General features: G+C 57.1%; 7 protein-coding genes across 7 annotated transcripts; 4 read left to right on the top strand and 3 right to left on the bottom strand.

Annotated features, from left to right (window-relative positions):
* Nucleotides 1-159: 159 nt before the first annotated feature.
* WHR41_07541 (uncharacterized protein) lies at nucleotides 160-2,024 on the bottom strand. The gene is made up of 4 exons (XM_069376145.1): nucleotides 1,385-2,024; nucleotides 411-1,224; nucleotides 296-349; nucleotides 160-236 (listed from the first exon to the last, which is right to left on the bottom strand). Exons 1-3 carry the CDS (start codon nucleotides 1,937-1,939, stop codon nucleotides 303-305), a joined length of 1,416 nt encoding a protein of 471 aa, XP_069226785.1. The 5' UTR covers nucleotides 1,940-2,024; the 3' UTR covers nucleotides 160-236; nucleotides 296-302.
* Nucleotides 2,025-2,698: 674 nt separating this feature from the next.
* Nucleotides 2,699-5,432, bottom strand: WHR41_07540 (uncharacterized protein). Its single transcript, XM_069376144.1, has 5 exons — nucleotides 5,174-5,432; nucleotides 5,008-5,088; nucleotides 4,357-4,950; nucleotides 3,243-4,307; nucleotides 2,699-3,183 (listed from the first exon to the last, which is right to left on the bottom strand). Exons 1-5 carry the CDS (start codon nucleotides 5,340-5,342, stop codon nucleotides 2,813-2,815), a joined length of 2,280 nt encoding a protein of 759 aa, XP_069226784.1. The 5' UTR covers nucleotides 5,343-5,432; the 3' UTR covers nucleotides 2,699-2,812.
* A 97-nt stretch (nucleotides 5,433-5,529) lies between these two features.
* Nucleotides 5,530-7,333, top strand: WHR41_07539 (uncharacterized protein). The gene is made up of 3 exons (XM_069376143.1): nucleotides 5,530-5,738; nucleotides 5,805-6,775; nucleotides 6,835-7,333. Coding segments are annotated over exons 1-3 (1,200 nt in total). The 5' UTR covers nucleotides 5,530-5,736; the 3' UTR covers nucleotides 7,062-7,333.
* A 391-nt stretch (nucleotides 7,334-7,724) lies between these two features.
* On the top strand, nucleotides 7,725-10,011 carry WHR41_07538 (uncharacterized protein; the record flags this gene model as incomplete). Its single annotated transcript, XM_069376142.1, has 2 exons — nucleotides 7,725-8,461; nucleotides 8,588-10,011. The coding sequence occupies 2 exons, from the start codon at nucleotides 7,725-7,727 to the stop codon at nucleotides 9,747-9,749; spliced, it is 1,899 nt and encodes a 632-aa protein (XP_069226838.1). The 3' UTR covers nucleotides 9,750-10,011.
* A 174-nt stretch (nucleotides 10,012-10,185) lies between these two features.
* Nucleotides 10,186-12,148, top strand: WHR41_07537 (uncharacterized protein; the record flags this gene model as incomplete). The annotated part of the gene is made up of 3 exons (XM_069376141.1): nucleotides 10,186-10,315; nucleotides 10,370-10,651; nucleotides 10,714-12,148. 3 exons carry the CDS (start codon nucleotides 10,186-10,188, stop codon nucleotides 12,018-12,020), a joined length of 1,719 nt encoding a protein of 572 aa, XP_069226839.1. The 3' UTR covers nucleotides 12,021-12,148.
* Nucleotides 12,149-14,059: 1,911 nt separating this feature from the next.
* Nucleotides 14,060-16,413, bottom strand: MPS1 (Mitogen-activated protein kinase MPS1). The gene is made up of 3 exons (XM_069376140.1): nucleotides 15,559-16,413; nucleotides 15,179-15,493; nucleotides 14,060-15,108 (listed from the first exon to the last, which is right to left on the bottom strand). Exons 1-3 carry the CDS (start codon nucleotides 15,875-15,877, stop codon nucleotides 14,486-14,488), a joined length of 1,257 nt encoding a protein of 418 aa, XP_069226840.1. The 5' UTR covers nucleotides 15,878-16,413; the 3' UTR covers nucleotides 14,060-14,485.
* Nucleotides 16,414-17,084: 671 nt separating this feature from the next.
* WHR41_07535 (uncharacterized protein) lies at nucleotides 17,085-18,677 on the top strand (the record flags this gene model as incomplete). Its single annotated transcript, XM_069376139.1, has 1 exon — nucleotides 17,085-18,677. The coding sequence occupies one exon, from the start codon at nucleotides 17,085-17,087 to the stop codon at nucleotides 18,675-18,677; it is 1,593 nt and encodes a 530-aa protein (XP_069226841.1).
* Between the last annotated feature and the right edge of the window lie 824 nt (nucleotides 18,678-19,501).

Raw genomic sequence — 19,501 nt, 5'->3', positions numbered from 1 at the left:
TGGTCTAATCGGTTGTACATGTGAGGTTTGACGTGACACAGTCGCGTTCGGAGCGGTTCAGCGCGCATAGAATGTACGTTAAATGCATCTCTTCTCTTTTGTTGTCGATCACCTAGGGAAAGGCCCCTCTGACAAAGCACGGAGGAAAGGACTTTAGAATGTAGCATACGAAAAATGAATGATTGAAATTGCATGTAATTAAGACACTGTATTCGTAGGTCAAAATCAAATTAGACCTGTTGGATTGTTAGGAGCTAAACCCATTGAAATCGCCATGTCTGCTGCTCATCTTTACCTCAAGCCTAGGAAGCAGTTGTGCCAGAGTTGTCCTCGCAAGAAAACGCGGAGCCTGTAACCCACTGTTAGTACATCCATCAGACTCGACAAGTACTCATACAGATTGCACTTACCGATCCGCCCACTAGCATATGCCTCCTTGATCTCCACCACTACGCCATACGTCCCACCAACGCAGATGAACATCCCAAGCGGAATCATCAGCGCCGTGATCCAGAACACAATCTGCTGCCACCACTTCCCACGCCGCCACGCTATATTGTCATGACACCACAACCAGCCGGGCAGCGAAAGCGCAATTGGCGCAAAACACAACGACCCCGTCAACGACAACAGGTAGTTGAAAATCGGAATTGCTTGCGCCAGGATGAACGCGATGGCGCCGAGCCCGCCCGTACAGCCAAGCCACGTCGTCCAGTGCACCCACGTGTCGGCCTGCAAGTGCTCAGAGTTGCGCAGAATGCGCACGAAGACGTACTTGGCGCCGACATGCAGGTACAGGCAGCCAGAGACGAGCAGGCCCATGAAACCGACGGCGTAGGCGACGATTTTGATCGTCGGGCCCGCGGAGCCGAGCGAGGGCACGGCGACCCAGGCGCCGCAGTAGCGGTAGACGACAAGCGAGAACGAGACGTAGGAGGCGATGACGATCGCCATGCAGAGGTAGAGGGACTTGCGGAAGTCGCGCGGCTCGCGCATCTCGCTGATCACGGGCAGAAAGGCGGAGGTGCCAGCGTAGGAGACGAAGATGGAGCAGGTTGCTACCATGCCTGCGGCGAAGCTGGGGTAGGCGATCGCGGCGAAACCGAGCTCGTAGTCGCCTGTTTGGGGAGCGGCGGCGGGGCGGTCGACTTGGGTGACGGCTACGACGACGATGAAAACGGCGATGAAGACAGATGCGAATCCGGCCCATGTGAGCCAGCCGATCTGGGAGCATTCTGTCAGCGTCTGTCTTTGAAGAAGAAGCCCACACTCAATGCTGATACCGATCGATTACCGTTAGACGTAATCGGAGAAGATGCTCACAGACTCGAAGCCCTGCCGCAGATCGCATTCAGGCCATTGAGCATCTGCGCTGAAGACTTACCTGAGACATCTTCCTGAACGAAGCCGCTGCAACAACCAAAATCATCGCCACGAACGAGAACCAATTGGTGCAGACTGCATGTCCAGAAAAGACATTGAACGCGATCGAAACGCCCAAAATGCCCGACCCTGTCAACAGAACATAGGCAACGATAAAAAGCGCACCCGTGATCTCCCTGCAAATCGGGCCTCCAACCTCATTCGCCATGTCGGCGATGCTGTGGCATCCGCGGTGGTTGTTCCTGAAATCGCCCTGGATGACAGCGGCCCATGTGTTGAGCAGGCCCCAGCCGAAGACGCTGAGCGTGCCGCCCACGGCTCCTAGGTCGTAGAGCGCGGTGGGGATGGTCAGAACGCCGACAGCGAAGATGACCTTGAGGAAGATGACGGTTGCGCGCGGCCATTCTACGGTCCGGAAGTTGACGCCGGCGGTTGTTTTGAAGACTTCGTGCTCTTCGTTCGCGTCGAAGACACCGCCGGCTACGGGGGCGGAGGCGTAATGCTCTAGGTCGGGGTGGCCATCGTGTTTGACCTTCTCTTCCGACGGCGAGTCCATTGTGGATGGAAACAAGCAGAAAGGTAGCGAGTATCGATTGGAGTATAACTTAAAGGTGAAGAAACAGGCATACTTATATGATTAACCTATACATGCAAGGAACGGTCACAACGCCACGAAACGAGCCCAACGGCCATGGCAGACCTCATCGCATCCTATCGCATCGGCAGATAAACAGGCGAAGCCGGCCATCTGAGACCACAGGGCCTATGCCCTGGCTCGATACGGCGATAGCGAGGCGGTGCATCATCGGGCGACGGCACGATAGCAGGCAGAGACGCGTTCGCGATGCTCAATCGCAGAGCATTTACGACCGCAAGGCACGTGCGTCGTTATGTAAAGCCAAGAGGGTAGTCCGGAGTAGATCGCGGGGGTCGCAGAGCAAGGATCCGATAAGGCCGTCGGCGCGGACGGTCGATAGCGCGGTGGAGGGCGTGGGTGGTGGTTATGGAAGAGATATGGAATGCGTTACAAATTCGCGGGAGAAGGTCGGGAGATCTTACCTTCACGTGTCGAGCCCAGCCAAGGTTTCCTACTCGTTAGATAAGTTTGAGGTAATCCTCATAGCATTTTGAGTAAAACCAATGTTGCTAGGCTAAGGAGACTGGATTGATATTTGTCCGGATGCATCCAAAAGTCCGGATATGATTCCCGGCCAGACATCTTGCCTAATCGGTACACTGGCCAGTGTTTTGTCCATCCATGAACGATTTAGAGATAATTGAGTCGCAATTGATCGAGTAAAACAGGTTCCAAAAGTGTTCTGTTCAACAATGCTTTTCATTGTTCAGCTCTATCAAAAGGGGCTGGAGGCCCAACAAGATATGTTACAGCACGGGCTATTCACGTGGTAGAATAGATGGCAAACTCGGTCTACTCGACTCTCAGCACCCTAGCGCCCTTTCTCTTGCCAGACTTCTTGCGCTTGTTGCCCTTCTCGAAAGAAGTGGCGTCCTGCAGTGTCCTGCCAAGGTTGTCGGGCTTCTTGACCTTGTAGATCCTGATGATCCAGTTCTCGCTGGTGAAAGCCTCGTCGAGAGTGCTAAGCTCTGGGCCCTGAGCGGGCAGGCGAGAACCACGGACACGGTCCTGGGCCTGGCCCGCGGGGAAGAGCGAGTTGTAGTTGTAGTAAGACATCTTGTACATCAAGCTGTTCTTCATGGTGTCGGTGGCCTGGTCGTCAACGCGGTACTCGCCGCGGGCGGTGAAGAAATCGCGCTCCTTGACCTCATCGGGCCAGATGCCTGTTCGTGTCATATTAGCAAGATGTTCGAGCAACAGGTGTTTATGGATTCAAGTTTACCTTCGGCGATCCTGACCATCCAAAGGAACTTGTTGATATCGTCACCGGAGTATCCGAGAAGACCTCCGAATACAACAAGGACGTAGTCGACTTCGTGCTGGCGCATGATGGGCCAGCTGACCTCCTCACGAGAACTCATGGCCTTGCCAACAGTCGCAATGTGAGTGTTGTTCCACGTGTTGTTGTCAACGAGAGTTGGGCGGTCAGCCATGCCACCGATCTGATAACCGTAGTCCCACCAGCTCATGATCTTGGCGTTCTGCTCGGTGTTCTGGCGCAGCCAGTAGTAGGCCTCACGGTAGTCATCAATGATGTGCTGGCTGCCATCCGGCATGCGAGAAGCAAGCACGACCGATGGGGAGGAGTACGCGTTGCTGGTGACCCAAGTACAGTGGAGAACGAACAGCAAAAGGTACGCAGTCACAGCTCCGGTTATCACAGACTTCGAAAGGTAAGAGTAAATGCCAACAAGAGGCGATTTGGTGGAGCGCAGGGAGTCCGTAGCGGTCGTGAGCTTGTCCTTGATGTTCGTAGAGCCGTTCGCGGAGCCATTAGCCTGAGTTCCAGTTTCATCCGGGGCCGAAGCCAGCATATAGGTATCAAGGATCTGAGACAGAGCGATAGCGGCCGCCACACAGACAATAGGAGTGAGCGTAAGCATCAGACGAACCATGACACCAGAGAAGTAACTGGCCAGGACCGCGTAGATGACGACGAAAACCTGCTCATCCTTGAGCTCGCGGAAGCACATGTAGACACCCGCCGGGAAAAGCCAGATGAGCATGTTCAAGTCGAAAAAGAAAGCAGGCCAGGCAGTCGGCTGGTGCTCCGAAACGGAAGCAATGATGGGGATGTGAATCTTGGCGTAGCCGGTATCCCAGAGCGAGTAGAATCTGCCAGTCCAGGGCGCAATGGTTCCGGACAGAGTCAAAAGGACCAAGCCACCCAAACCACCGCCGAAGACGAGAACGACCATCCAGCGGAGCAAAGACTGGAACTGCTTGGAAGGAAGTTGGTAACGAACCCACTCAGCAATACCGACGAGCTGGATGAGGCCGAAGACACCTAATCTAGTTAGCTAGAGTCTGCGAATGTGGATTTTCACAATGCTTACCCAATGAAGACATGTGTTCACTGCTTCTGATGGGAAGGAAGCCGACGAACGGAATCTGCATGCTTGCCAAAGTACCGAGGGCGTACCAGGTGGTGTAGCTGACGTACAGCCTGGGGCTGAAACGACCCATGCAGATCAGAACGAACGCATGCAGCGGCAGAAGGTTGGTGATGAACACGTATCCGCCCCAAGCGCTGACCATGTAACCGTAGAAGAGCGCAGTGAGGCCACCCCACATGATGCTTCCAACCTTGACGGCCTTGATCCACAGGTAGAAGGTGAAGACCAGCAGGAAGATGGCAATTGCCTCGTTGTCGTAGCTGCCAGCGACAGATCGCGAGATGTATCCTGGTGCAATGCCCATGAAGATCGCCGCGAGCAGACCAGCTGACGGGCTCGTGCTCATCTCAGAAGTCAACAAGTAGCTCGCGAATGCAGTCAGGCCGGAGAAGCCAGGTGCGAGCAGCACGCAGATGTTTCGAATGTCGACGGGGAATGTGAGGAAGCGGAGGGCGTGGTAGATAGCACCGGAGGTGACCATCAAGCCTGGGTAGAGGGTACCGCCAGTGACGCGGCCGAGGGGATGCCATGTTCCTGTAGTGATCTCGTGTTAACCAATGCAACGATTGAAGCAGGCGAAGGTGCCCTTACGATCATCAAACCAATCCCAGAAGTCGGCGAAGCCATGCTGGACGAGGTACTTGGTGGCTCTGAAGTTGAACCAAGGGTCGACTGTTCAATGGCTTAGCGGGTGTTCCCTGTTGATTGTCCACCGGCGCAATTGGCTGCGTGGTGACGATTCGATCGATCGACATACACTCGTGGATGATGCTCTCGAAGCGGATGACGGAGAACAGTCTGCTGGCAACGGCGGCGGCGGCAATGGTGCACAAGATGATCAGACGCAGCAGGCCTCGAGTGTTGCGGGCCGACTCTCCCTTGAAGAAGAAGTCGGCGCTGCCGGAGGACGCGCTGTCGGCGGCCATGGCGGTAGCGGGTCGAGGGGGTATTCAGCGGAGGGTGGACGGTGACATTGAACACGCAGAGCGGGTGTGCTGGCGGTGGCAGCGATGGTAGTCGTAAGCTGTAGCTACGGCTCGTAACACGCAGCCAGTTCCCTCTTGGCGGGCGAGTTCCGCTTGACGCAGCTCGCGCCCTCGAATGCGGAGAGATCGAGCCTCGGGGGTCGTGCGCGCCGCAAATGTTCGCCATGCGAACCGCGTCGCCTAAATCCTTCCATCGCCATCAACACTGCTGGTCGCGTGCGCCTCTCGTCTGGACTTCCAAGACCATCACCGCCCGTCGTCACTACTGCATTCTCAAGCACCAGCTTCCCTCTCTCCACTGAACCCTCGAGCTGATCTGATTGCCCTTGCCACTATGTAAGACACTCCGCTCTGCGTCAAAGCATCTCTTTTCATTGCGCAGTCAACTGACCACAAGGACAGGTACGTGCTCCGTCGTGCTGCTGCGCGCGCAGCATACGCGCCTCGCGTGATTCGCCCGGCCGCCCGTTTCAACACCTTCCAATCCTCGATCCCATCCGTCTCACGATCATTCCACCAGTCAAGGACAAGGCTTGCCGAGGCAGAGAAGAAAGAGGCGGAGTCGAGCGAGCAGGCGTCCTCCCCTGCCCAGGACGCCGTCTCTGAATCATCGGGCACGACTTCTGAGCCCATCGGTCAGAGTGAGCAACAACCCACGTCGACGATCTCTTCTCCTGCTCAGGACGCTGTTTCTGAATCAGCCGGCACAACCTCTGAGCCCATTGGTCAAAGTGAGCAAAACTCAGTGCCCACCCCGGCCTCGACGCCCGAGCCTTCTGCTGCACATGATGCCGTCTCGGAGTCGTCAGGCACTACCTCCGAGCCCGTTGGGCAGAGCGAGCACCAGCCCCAGACCGTTGGAGAGCAGGCTTCAGAGCTTGCTGAGAAAGCAAAGGACGTCGCCTCAAAGGTCACCGAAGCGGCGCAGGATACCATTCCCTCTCCCGCACAGGCGGTCTCCAACACTCTCTCTCGCAGCCCTTACAACCGCTTCAACGCCGACAGGAACACCCGGTTTTCTCCCAATGGACCCAAAATCACGGGTAAGATTCTGTATGTCGGCAACCTCTTCTTTGAGGTCACTGCCCCTCAGTTGGAGACTGAATTTTCCAAGTATGGTGAGATCACCAACAGCAGAGTGGTCACGGACAATAGGGGCCTGAGCAAGGGTTTTGGATACGTTGAGTTCCGCACTTCTGCGCAGGCCGAAGACGCTATCCAGGGAATGAATCAGACGGTCTTTCAGGGTAGACGTCTCGCCGTTCAGCATCACCAGCGCCGCGACTCCCAGAGAACACAAACCCCGGCTCAGCCCAGCAACACGCTTTTCATTGGCAACATGTCCTACCAGATGAGCGACAGGGACCTCAACGGTATGTATACAGCACAAACTTACTGCTCACTTCACAAAGCACAGCTGACATTTCAACAGACCTTTTCAGGCAAATTCGCAACGTCCTTGACGTAAGAGTCGCCATCGACCGCCGCTCCGGCCAGCCTCGAGGCTTCGCGCACGCCGACTTCGTTGATGTGGACAGCGCCACGGTCGCCAAAGAAATTCTGGAACGGAAGACGGTGTACGGCCGCACGCTCAGGGTTGATTATGCCGGCCAAAGCAGATCCAACCCCAGGGGAAACGAGCACACAAGAAAAGATTAGAGTCGCTCTGTTCTTGACCCGGGGACTTGATTTGTAAATAGCAGGCTGGCACGAGGCGACTTTTTGGCTCTTTGCTGCATACGGTATACCATTAGTAGAGACACCTCCCTACCTACCTTGGTAGGTGGGCAGTCGTGGTCCAAAAAGAGGAGGTGAAACCGCGCAGTGTCATGCGTGTGTGAGACGAGTGTTTGCCAGTGCACAAACGGGCCACGGCAATGTATTATAGACATGTCACAAATGTACGATAATCAGCATGTGCTCGATGACAATGTTGCAGTTCGTCTGTCGCCATGATAATATTGCCGATAGCGGAATCACTTTCCCGGAGGGTCAGGGCTCTGGTGAATGATGCCTGGCTGCCTGGCCGGCGTCGGCTTTCGAATCCGGGGTGGTGAAGTGAACAGCAGACAGACCGAGGCAGAGAACTCGGCCGACCCGCGCATATGTCATCCTCCCGCCGCGCTCTGTGTTCCCTTCGCAAACCACACACCACACAAGCAACCTCTCCTCGACACATCCACACACCTTCTCAGCACCATCTCAAAGCTCGTAACCCGACAGCTGTTACGAAGCATTCACACCCTTCTGAAGCGACCCCACCAAAAGCTTACACCCTAGTCTCTTGACAGCCACTCTCGAGATCTGCCACCCACGCCCACGATGTCCTTCCTCGGCGGCCCCGAGTGCTCCACAGCAGCCAACCCCCTCGCACAGTTCCAAAAGCAGACCGCCTCCGACACCTCGCTACAGCGCGACCGCCTTACCAACCGCAACCCCCAGCTGAACGGCTTCCGCTCGCAGCAGGGCCTGCCCGAAGATGCCGCATTCCAGGACTTCGCCCAGCAAGGGCCGCAGTTCGGCGAGCAGCTGCCCAACAATTCCTTCCACATGGAGCAGATGAGGCGCGAGGCGGAGTCGCTCGAGCGCAACTACGGCGGCGGTGGCGGCGGTGCGGGGGGCTCGTGGGCGGGCGAGTTCGCGCAGCAGGGCCGCTTTTCGCCGGACGATATGGGCAAGTTCGCACAGGCTAGACCTGCTGGTGGGGCGTTCAACCCGCAGGAGTTTGCGCAGTTTCGTCAGGGCCAGATGAGCCCGGCGCAGAGGACGGGGAGCCCGGCTTTTGCCCAGCAGCAGAGTACTGGGTTCCGATCGCCGATGTATGGAGGAGGATACGGCATGGGCATGCAGAGGCCTATGTTTGGCGGCGGAATGGGCATGCAGCAGCCGCAGATGCCCGAGCAGATGCAGGGCAAGGGCAAAGGCAGAGTGCAAGAGCTCAGTGACACAGATTGGGAGAAGCAGTTTGAGGAGCTGAGCTCCACTCAGGAACAGGACACAGATGCCCTTGACCGCGAGGCAGAGAAGGCCATCGAGGAGGAGCTCGAGGGAATGGATCGGTAAGTTGTTATGCTCAGTTCTCAAAGGCTTCGGGACTTGCAGCTTACGCGCTGCAGGTCTGAAACCAACTACGGCGATTTCGAGTCAATTTGGAACGGTATACAGGAAGAGACTAACACTTCCAGAAACATGCTTGAGGAACAGGAAGCACTGAAGCACTTTGGCGACGAGTACGATGCGTGGCAAAACTTCGATGGAAACCACGATTTTGACGAACTCCGAACCTTCAACCACAACATGCCTGGCGAGATGGGCCACTATCTCTTTGAGGAGAACAATATTTTCAAAGATGTGCCAAACGCTTTCGAGGAGGGCATGAAGATCGTGCGGGAAGGCGGCAATCTTTCGCTGGCCGCGCTTGCTTTTGAAGCAGCAGTTCAGCGTGACGAGAATTTTGTGGAGGCATGGGTGGCACTCGGCCAGGCTCAAGCACAGAACGAGAAGGAATCTCCAGCGATTCGTGCCCTTGAGCAAGCTCTGAAGCTTGACCCGGACAACCTCGAAGCTCTTATGGGTCTTGCAGTTTCGTACACAAACGAATCCTTCGACTCACTGGCTTACCGATCGCTGGAGCGCTGGGTGGGCGTGAAATACCCTCAGCTCGGCGTTCAGCCTCGAGGACTGGACAGTAGCGAGGACGATCAAATGAGCTTCACCGGCCGCGCTCAGCTTCAAGAAAGGGTCACGGACTTGTTCCTCGAAGCCGCGCAGCTGAACCCAGAAGGCATGGGCGTCGACGTTGACGTGCAGGTCGGTCTCGGCGTACTCTTCTACGGCAGCGAAGACTACGACAAAGCCGTTGATTGCTTCACCGCCGCTCTCGACAGCGCACAGCACGGCTCGATGAAGAAAGAGGGCGAAGAACACCTTCTCTGGAACCGCCTTGGCGCTACCCTCGCCAACTCCGGCCGCTCTGAAGAAGCTATCGAAGCCTACTCTCGCGCACTTGAGATCAACTCCAACTTCGTGCGCGCCCGCTACAACCTCGGTGTTTCTTGCATCAACCTTGGCGTGAATGAGCAGGCCGCTTCTCACCTTCTGGGAGCACTCTCCATGCACCGCGTGATCGAGACGGAGGGCAGGCAGAAGGCAGCAGAGCTACTGCAGGATGGCTCGGGTAGAGATGTGCCCGATTCCGTTGTCGAGGGACTGTTGTCTCAGAACCAAAGCACGAATCTGTACGATACACTGAGGAGGACTTTCACTTCCATGAACAGGAGAGATCTGGCTGAGCGGGTTGGGCCCGACATGGATCTCGACTCGCTGAGGGGCGAGTTTGACTTTTGAGAGCCATGAGCATAGTTCGATCAAGGTAATGGATGAGTGGCATCTCGACAGATGTGTGCGTATCACTGGCGAATGTGAATGCACCATTGTATAGAAGGTCAATCTACGGATAGGATAACGAACTTTACGACTTGGGCCAAAAGGCGAATCAAGTTTTCAAGACTAAACGTCACATAAGTCAATCGTCATCATCATCAACGCATGTATTCACTAATGGTCCCAGACTTGATATAGAAAATGTAGGAGTGCCGTTCGTCCGTTTCACGTCTGGTCTGCACATGAATCGGTCGAGTTTCAAACCGAACGCCAAGCCCGGGCGTCTTCCCGCCATGTTCCGACATCATCGATGAAGTTGCTGACAATTGTTGTGCACCTGTCCCGTCACTCTGTTCATTGGCAAGGATTAAAATTTTCGTTGGAACACGCCGGCCAGTATATGTCTCACGATGATGGTGCGCGAGCGCCTCGCTACGAAGGCGAGGACGTAAGTCCCACCTCCGAGCGCGAGCTCCGAGGCTGGTATTCGACAGGCCTCGCGGCGGAGATCTTTGCTGTTTGCGGTGTTGGTACGACTTCTTGCGTTCTGGATAAATTGAGTCGATACTGACTGCTATTGATAGGTTCATTTGCTCCAGTCACTCTAGAGCAGCTGGCTCGCGAAAGCGGCGTCTTGCGTTCCGATGGCACCACGCCTTGTCTGCAAGCCGCGAAGAAAGAAGGCAGCAGTCGACTTGCGAGAATGCTCGTCCGTGCCGCGGAATCTTCTAGCGATGACGATACTTGCGTCGTGAGACCGTTTGGAAGGGAGACGAGCACGGCGAGTTTTGCGCTATACACTTTCTCGATTGCTGTATTTTTACAAGCGTTGGTCTTGATCACTTTCAGCCCTGTGGCAGATTATGGTAAGTTACGGAGATGGTAAATGCTTTTTTGAGGTATGAGAAGCTAACACGATCTTCAACAGGCGTGCATCGAAAGCGGCTGTTGCTCGCCTTTGCATTTACTGGAGCGACTGCATCGATGATGTTCATATTGGTCGTTCCTCAGGTTTACATGCTTGGTTCTGCTCTCATCATTATCGGCGTCGTTTCCCTTGGATCGTCGTTCGTTCTTTTGAACTCCTTTTTGCCCTTGCTTGCTGCTCATCATCCAGACGTCGGACAGCAAGATCAACGGCAGGACGCCCAGTCAGCTCAGCTGAAGCTGTCCGTACAGATCTCGTCAAAGGGCGTTGGTTTGGGCTACGCTGCCGCAGTATGCGTACAGGTTGTCAGCATCATTCTTCTGGTGTTGCTAAAGAAGGCCAACTTTGCCTCCGAATCTACGCCCCTACGCTGCGTGCTGTTCGTTGTGGGTACGTTCTGGGCTACTCTCACCATTCCTGGTGCTCTATGGCTACGTGACAGACCCGGACCATCACTACAAACGACCAAGATGCGAGGAACGCGGCTACCTGTAGCATTGCAGTATCTCATCTTCGCCTGGACATCTGTCTGGAAGACCGTCAAGACCGCCGCCCGCCTCCGCCAGACAGGCATCTTTCTCATCGCTTGGTTTCTGCTCTCAGACGCGATCGCGACCGTCTCCGGGACAGCAATCCTCTTCGCTCGTACAGAACTACACATGGGCACCATCGCCATTGCAATGCTATCGATCACAGCCACCGCCTCAGGGATCGCAGGCGCTTTCGCCTGGCCGCGCATCTCGAAGCGCTACGGCTTCCAAACCAAAAGCGCCATCATCGCATGCGTCCTGTTCATGGAGATCATCCCGCTGTATGGGCTGCTAGGCTTCCTACCATTCGTCCAAAGCTGGGGCGTCGGCGGCCTGCAACAGGCATGGGAGATCTACCCCCTCGGCTTCGTCCATGGATTCGTCATGGGTGGACTTTCTTCGTACTGCCGCGCCTTCTACGGCGAGATCATCCCGCCAGGAAGTGAAGCGGCATTCTACGCTCTATACGCGATCACGGACAAGGGTAGCTCTGCGGTTGGACCGGCGATCGTTGGAGCGATCATCGATTCGGTCGGCACGATCAGACCTGCTTTCTTATTCCTTGCTGTGCTGATTGCTTTGCCGGTTCCTCTGCTGTATTTGGTCGATGTGCAGAAGGGTCGTGCTGATGCCGTGGCGTTGTCTGAGAAGGGCGACGCATACGCTTACCAGGATGTTGCGATGGATGACTTTGATCATGGCGATGAGTCTACTGCTAACCAAGGGCTCATGAGAGGCTGGGAAGACGAGGAGGACGCGGACGATAGGAGGAAGTGATCTCGCGAGTTGATGCTCGTTGACGTGTAGACGAACCTCCGCGAGTGCTTGCGGGTGGCTGTATTGTATGATAAGATAGAACGCCGATGCCGGCAGAGCCATAAATCAAGACACAATTAAATTAAAGAGGGCCCCTTTCATGCTGCATAGTTGTTACGCGGCCATGGAAGATACAGTAGAGTTGATCGGAGTAATGAACGAGTGTTGAAAACTTTCCGGACGCGCACGCCGACATTTCGCGGAATCGACATTCATGTTCACCACGGACAAAAATGCTTGAATGGTAACGATCAAAGAAGTATTCAACAAGCATGGAGTCCAAAACAAAATGCAAGATATTATGTGCCCGAATGAGCACTGTGATCTTGTTGACCGACGCAGGGATCGAACCTGCAATCTCTTGATTCGTAGTCAAGCGCCTTGCCATTGGGCCAGCCGGCCTATTTCATATGTGCTCGATGCTTCGTACTAATATGACCCTGTAATTTCGCGCTGTCGTCACGAGTGCTGCGATCACCTACCATATGAGCCGCCGCCGATAATATACACTCCATGCTGTACGCAGCTTTTGTGCAAGCTGATCCGTCAAAATGCAGATCTGAAACCAGCGGCTCTAGAAAGTTCCGCTCGACCACGGCCAATTCCCTGGCGTACCCTGATCGTCGAATGCCTCGCAAAGCTCTCACAACACCCCTTCAAACATCTCTCTAAGCACCGGATCCTCGCTCGGGCTCGGTTTCAACCTTTCCGTAACCGGACTCACCGCCTCCTCCACCACATCCCCGACCATCACCACCATCCTCCCATACCCATTCAGCCGATACCCGATATGCCTATGATTCCTCGCCACCAACAGCGCAACAACCAACACGAGCACCGCCCCCAACATCCCCCACGTAATCCTCCACTGCTTCCGCCTCTTCGCCTGCCCCTCCCTATACCGCCTCTCATACTCCTCCACCCGCCTCCTCGCCCCCTCCAACCGCCCATTCAACCCCTCAGTCCTCTCCTTCGCCCCCGCCAACCTCCCCACAAACCCCTCAATCAGCCCCTCCTGCTCCCCGAACTCCCCAAACCCCCTCAGCCTCTCCCCCACCTCCCCCTCCAACCCCTGCACACCCGAATCGAACCCCTCCCGCGCCCGCCCAACCTCAGCAACAAGCCTCTGCATCTCCGCAAGCGTGTTCCGCATCCCCTCCGCCCGCTCCAAAATCGCATAGTACGCATCATCTAACATCCGCGTGCTCCGCATCCCCAGCGCCTCCACCCTCCCCAGCGCAGCTCTCAACTCCCTCTCCCGCCGCTCGTTCTCGCCCCGCAGCCGCTCCACGTCCGCGGGCTTCACGGCCCGCCGCTCGGCCTCCGCCTGCTGCGCCGCGAAATCCCAGTCCTGCTGCAGCTGGGGGTTCGCGCTCGCGCGCCGGCTGGAGCCCGGGCTGGGCCGCTTGTCTTTCTCGTTTCGGCGGAGGAGCGCGTCGAAGCTGGCGGGCGGTTTGATGTCGATGGCGGATTGCACGGTGTCTTTGGCTGCGTGGCGGACGGAGCGGTGGGGTTTGTGGTTGGAGGAGGGTTTGTGGGCGTCTTTGTCTTTCGAGTGGGCGTGGGCGTGGGAGCGGATGGTGTGGGCGTGGAGTTTGTGGGAGAGGTTGCGGGCGTGGGAGGAGCGGGTTGGTTGGGAGGTGGTTTGTTCTTCGGGGGCGGTTTGGGAGCGGGTTGGTTTGGTTGTTGGTGGTTGTGGAGGTGCTTGGCGGTGATAGGCGTGTTCCATTGTGGGTTTTCTGGGCCCAAGTTCGGGCGTGGTGGGTGGACTGGTTTGGCTTGTTTGGAGGGGGGAGTTGATCTGTAGGTACCTAGAGTTGAGCTTCGGTATCGCATGCAGCTTCCACCTTGCTTGGAGCTTAACTCCGAGGCTCAAATCCGGGGATCTGGCTGCGAGAGCTAACCCCTACCCTAACCCTAAGCCATCGGAGGTCCGGCCTTGACGACCTCTGATGCGGTGATATGGGGTGGTTCTGTGTGGTTCTAGTCTCCAAGCAACTTCTTCTCATTACAGAATAATGGGAGTGTAATATTTGGCATATTTGCTGCTAAATCCTCCGCTCATGTGGAAGGTACACGAGAAAAGCAAGCCTAGACACGTCAAGCCCTTGAACACGTTCCCAGCAACGGCTTAGAGACCATTGCAACATTCGTGTTTCAGAACCGATAATTCTCTGGTCGAACTCACGATCACACAAGCGTCCATCACGATTTTCAACAAGCCGTCAATCATTTCATTCGCGATTGGGAAAAAAAGCTCTAAAGCCACACCAGAGAGACTCGACTCGACGAGACATCGGAGACGAACGTCCAAGCGAAGGACGAAGCTCCCAAGTTATTTTTTCAAAAATCCCTCGCTCTCGCATCCCATCGAAACTATCATCCGCAAGGCGCAGTCCCGCTGCCCCTCACACGGCAGAGCGCAATCACCTCCTCATAGCGTCCAAACCCTGCAACTCATTCTCCAGATCGCCCGCCTGCATCCTCGCCTGCATCTCCTGCGGCCTGGGGTCCTCGTAGCTGCGGGCCTCGTAGCCGCCGTCCGGAATCGGGACCTGCTGCTGCTGGGCGTGCTGGGCGTGCTGGGCGTACTGCGGGGCGCGGACGGCGTGGCGGAAGCGGCGGACCTCGTCGAGGATCATGGCGCGCATCTCGGGGACCTCGTCGACGGTCTCGAAGCTGAAGTCGAAGGTCGTCGGGCAGGACGGCTCGTCGGAGGCGTCGTGCCAGATGGCCAGGTAGCGGTGCTCGAGCGCCTCCTCGACCGAGATGCGCGCGCTCGGGTCGAATGCCAGCATGCGGTCGAGGAGGTCGAGGGCGTCCGGGTTGGCGCGCGGGAAGAGCTGGGAGAAGGGGATTTTGGACATGTAGGGGAGGTTGCGCACGTATTCTTGCGCGCGGGGGGAGCCGATGCGCGAGAGGGTGGATTCCGAGGGCGTGCCGAGGTAGTGGAGGATTTGGTTGAGCTGGTCGACGTAGTCGCGGCCTTTGAAGAAGGGTTTGCTGCCGAGGAGCTCGGCGAGGATGCAGCCGACGGACCAGACGTCGACTGTTTAAGTGGGTTAGCCAGGAGGAGGAGGAGGAGGAGGAGGAGGAGGAGAGCATTGGGTAGTACTCACTAGCTTTGGTGTAGCTCTGGAATGAAAGCATGATCTCGGGCGCTCTGTACCATCTCGTGGCGACGTATTCCGTCATGTATCCTGCGTTCTCCTCTGGGTCCACGCTGAAACCTCTGGCCAAACCGAAATCGCAAATCTTAAGCTCGCAGTCGGCGTTGACGAGGAGGTTGCCGGGTTTGAGGTCACGGTGGAGGACGTTGGCGCTGTGGATGTACTTGAGACCGCAGAGGATCTGGTAGATGAATGATTGGAAGTGGGCGTCGGTCAACGGCTGTCCTGAACGGATGATAGCCGCGAGATCGCACTCCATGAGCTCTGAGAGTGGGGTCAGCGTTTGTGTACTGCTAGATTGGATTTCACCTCCACCACGTGCGCCTCACCTTCATAGAGGTATGTCTCGTTGAAGTTCTCCGGCCTCGGAATGTCCATATCGTACAGGCATGTGATGTTTCTGTGGCCGCGGAAGTGCTGCAGCAGCTTGATCTCACGCAGCGCGCGCTTGGCCAGGATCTTCTTGGAGAAGACATTGGTGACTTTCTTGATCGCGACGCCCTCGCCGGTCTGGTTGTTGCTGGCGGCGCACACGATGCCGTAAGCGCCCTGGCCGAGCTCCTTGGTGACGGTGTAGCGCTCGTCGACGATGAAATCTTGGTTGAAGACCTTGAAGACCTTGCGGCCTGCGAGCGAAGGATCACCCATGGTCGGTGCAAGGGTCAGGCGCGTAGGATTGTGGCTTTCGGGGTGGAGGATGCGGGAGATGCAGGACCGCGGCGGCGGAATGAGGGTGCAGGAGAGAGATGCAGTCGCCCGCCGCTCAGGGAGGGTTGGAGACGGGAGAGAAGGTGCGTTCGAGGTGATTTAGGAAGCGGGCGAGTTGGGGGGTTTGAGGCCGGTGAAGTTGAAGCGAAGCAACCCACTTGCGAGCTATCCTGGCTTCCCTGGCCCCGCTTTGGCTTTGGCGTAGGGCTGTGCTGAGGAGTGGGCGGCTAGGGAGGGTCAGGCACGAGGGTGGGATGCACAATGGGAGTGCAGATGGGAGCGAGCGAGCGAGAAATATCAGCAGTCGGCAGCGAAACAGTCTGTCCGTGTGCGGCTGAGAGGAGCGGATTACATATGGCGGAGAGGATGACAGAGTTAGGCTCGAGGGCATGAGACATGAGCTGTGGTGCCGTCAGCATCGCGGGCAGCTCTCAGAGACCCCTCACCCTCATTGGGCTGGCGGCTGCTCGGACTCGCCGTCGCGCGGCCAGAGAGTGCAAGCATGCGCCCGGCGATGAGCGAGGGAGGACGACGCCTGCCATACCGGTCTGCTGCCTCACTCTGACCATCCGTCCATCGACCCATGTCGCCGGCAAAAGTGTGTGTCCACCATCCCCTGCGCAACACTACTGCACGCTCCAAACTGTACTCTGAAGACCAAGGGCACCAGCCATCGGCGCGGCTTGTCACTCCAGCGCTTGCTCCGCCTCGCGGCTGGTGGAGTCGGCAACAAGGTTTGGGCCGCTTTCACATGTTTCTGTTTTTGTCCTTCGCGAACTCTCTGTTCCGTAGCGCCTGTCACCAGACGGGAGGGTCTACAGTAGCTGCCGCGTGTAGATCGATCGCTCGGCCGCTGACCAGAATATACCACATCGCTTGCACAACAATCGATTATTGAAGATATCGCCGAGCAAGGCTGCCTTAGGTAGGTAAGGTACGGGCAGACACGCGCCGCCGTCCCCTCGCGTTCGCCATCGCGCCATCCCACGTCGCACACAAACCTCGGCATCTTGGGGAAAGCTCAGGGTCACGTCAGCTTCGAGGCCCGTCTGCGCCTTCTTGCCATCCGGTCGCGTGTGGAAATTCTCCCATTGACACTCCACTCTGCACCAAACATCTCAGGCTCCAGCCGAATCAGCAGGCCAAGATGATCTACCTCAAGATGGAAGACCTGCCCGCTTTCACCAACACCCCCGTCGACTCCATCCCCGCCATCCACGCCCGCGTCGCGAACAAGTTCCACTCCCACGCGACGCGCCCGATCGAGTACCGCCAGAAACAGCTCCGCGCTCTATACTGGGGCCTGAAGGATGAAGAGCCCGCGCTCCTCGAGGCGCTCAAGCTGGACCTGGGCAAGAGCGCCTACGAGGCCTACCTGGCGGAGGTCGGCTGGGTGCTGAACGACGTACTCTTCATGGAAAAGAACTTGGAGCGCTTCATGAAAGACGAGAAGCCCGAGGACATCGACTTGCAGAACATGGCGTTGAGGCCGCGCATCAGGAAGGACCCACTGGGTGCCGTCTTGATCATTGGCGCCTTCAACTTCCCTCTGCAGCTGTCCTTGGGCCCGCTCATTGGAGCTATCGCTGCGGGATGCACGGCTGTCCTGAAGCCAAGTGAGAATGCACCAAACGCGGCGAGGATCATGCAGCACATCATTCAGAACTCGCTCGACCCAGATGCGTACCAGGTCGTGCAGGGCGGCATTCCGGAGACGACAGCGCTGATGGAGCAGAAGTGGGACAAGATATTCTACACCGGCAGCGCGAACGTGGGCACCATCATCGCGAAGAAAGCAGCCGAGACCCTCACGCCCGTCACCCTCGAGCTCGGCGGCCGCAACCCAGCCTTCATCACCAAGAACGCCGACCCGCGCCTCGCCGCCCGCCGCCTCCTCTGGGCCAAGCTCATGAACGCCGGCCAAGTCTGCGTCAGCCAAAACTACATCCTAATCGACGAAGAGATCCTCCCCGCCTTCCTGCACCACCTCAAACTCGCCCTACAAGAATTCCACCCCTCCGGCGCCGAAGACAACCCTGACTACTCCCACATCATCAACGAGCGCCAATTCCTCCGCCTCCAGTCCCTCCTCGCCTCCACAACCGGCGAGATCCTCCTCGGCGGCAAAACCAACCAGTCAACCCTCTTCATCGAACCCACCGTCATCCGCGTCTCCTCCCCCACCGACCCCCTCCTCACAAACGAGTCCTTCGGCCCCCTCATCCCCATCCTCCCCTACACCTCGCTCCCCGCCGCCATCGCCACCGCCAACGCAATCCACCCCACGCCCCTGGGCATCTACCCCTTCGGCTCGCGCGCGGAGACCGACCTGATCCTCTCGCAGACGCGCTCCGGCGGCGCCTCCGTCAACGACGGCTTCTTCCACGCGTCGATCCCGACGCTCGCCTTCGGCGGCGTCGGCGACAGCGGCCACGGCGCCTACCGCGGCCGCGCGAGCTTCGAGTGCTTCTCGCACCGCCGCAGCGTCACCACGACGCCCGGCTGGGTCGAGGGCTTGCTGGCCGTGCGGTATCCGCCGTACAGCGAGGCGAAGCTGAGGAAGTTCAGGGGCATGAGCGAGAAGAAGCCGGGGTTCGATCGCGAGGGGAGGAGTCTGAGAGGGGGTGCGGTTTGGTGGGTGTTGGGGTTGGGGGCCAAGGGGGGGATGGGGGCGGGCGTGAGGTGGGCGGCGGTCGTGGCTGTTTTTGCGGCTGTGTTGAGGGTTTTGGGGAGGAGGTGAGGGGAGGGGAGATTTGGGATTGGGAGTGATGAGATTAGGTGAGGTGTGCTGGAGGTGTTGACGTGTTAATTATTATTTTCTATGTGGCTTTCGTCTGTCTCAGATAGCGGGCGATCGACACTGCCGATCGGGATCTGGGGTCTCGGTTCTTTTTGAGACGAGGGATGTATTTGTTGTTCGCTATTATCTACCAACTTGACTGACCAGATTGATCCTTTCTTCGAAATGGAATTTTCTAACAATGCCTAAGCACACATTTCATTCCGTGGCTGGGAGTCGATCAATATCACTGCCCAATGCAACAATCGATTATCAACAGAGAAAATCTCGATCCTTATGATCGACGCCCTACCTGCTCAGCCCGATCCGCCAAATGCCCGGGTCCCGTTATACACCCGTTGGCGAAGTCTCCTCCGCCCCTTGACGTCTGTTGTCAGGGTTCATGCCCTCGCTGGGCAAACAAACACAGGGTGGGCATGCTGGTAAGCACAGCACAGCACCGCACAGCACCGCAGAATAATAACGTGGATGGTAGAACGTCGGTCACAAAGGTCTTAGGGTACCGCTCAGACGTAGCACACGGATTGCTCTGCTGCTCGCGGGCGTGTGATGGACCAACCTTCAGGTGCGTGATTGCTGCGGGCCTGTTGCGATGATATCACCGGTGGCTGTCGCTGGGCTGTGAGGGATTGGGGGCATCCTGGTTCGCGCGTCGCGGGCGCGTTTAGGCGAGCTTACTGTGCCTACCTACTAGTATCTTACTATCACCTCGCGTGGCATTGGGTTACGGGACGCTACCGTACAATCGATTGTTTGTTGTGACA

The sequence above is a fragment of the Cladosporium halotolerans genome, assembly GCF_011745625.1.
Source record: "Cladosporium halotolerans strain TM138-S3 chromosome Unknown Sca32, whole genome shotgun sequence".
Lineage (NCBI taxonomy): Eukaryota > Fungi > Ascomycota > Dothideomycetes > Cladosporiales > Cladosporiaceae > Cladosporium > Cladosporium halotolerans.
This window is presented reverse-complemented; position numbering and strand designations above follow the sequence as displayed.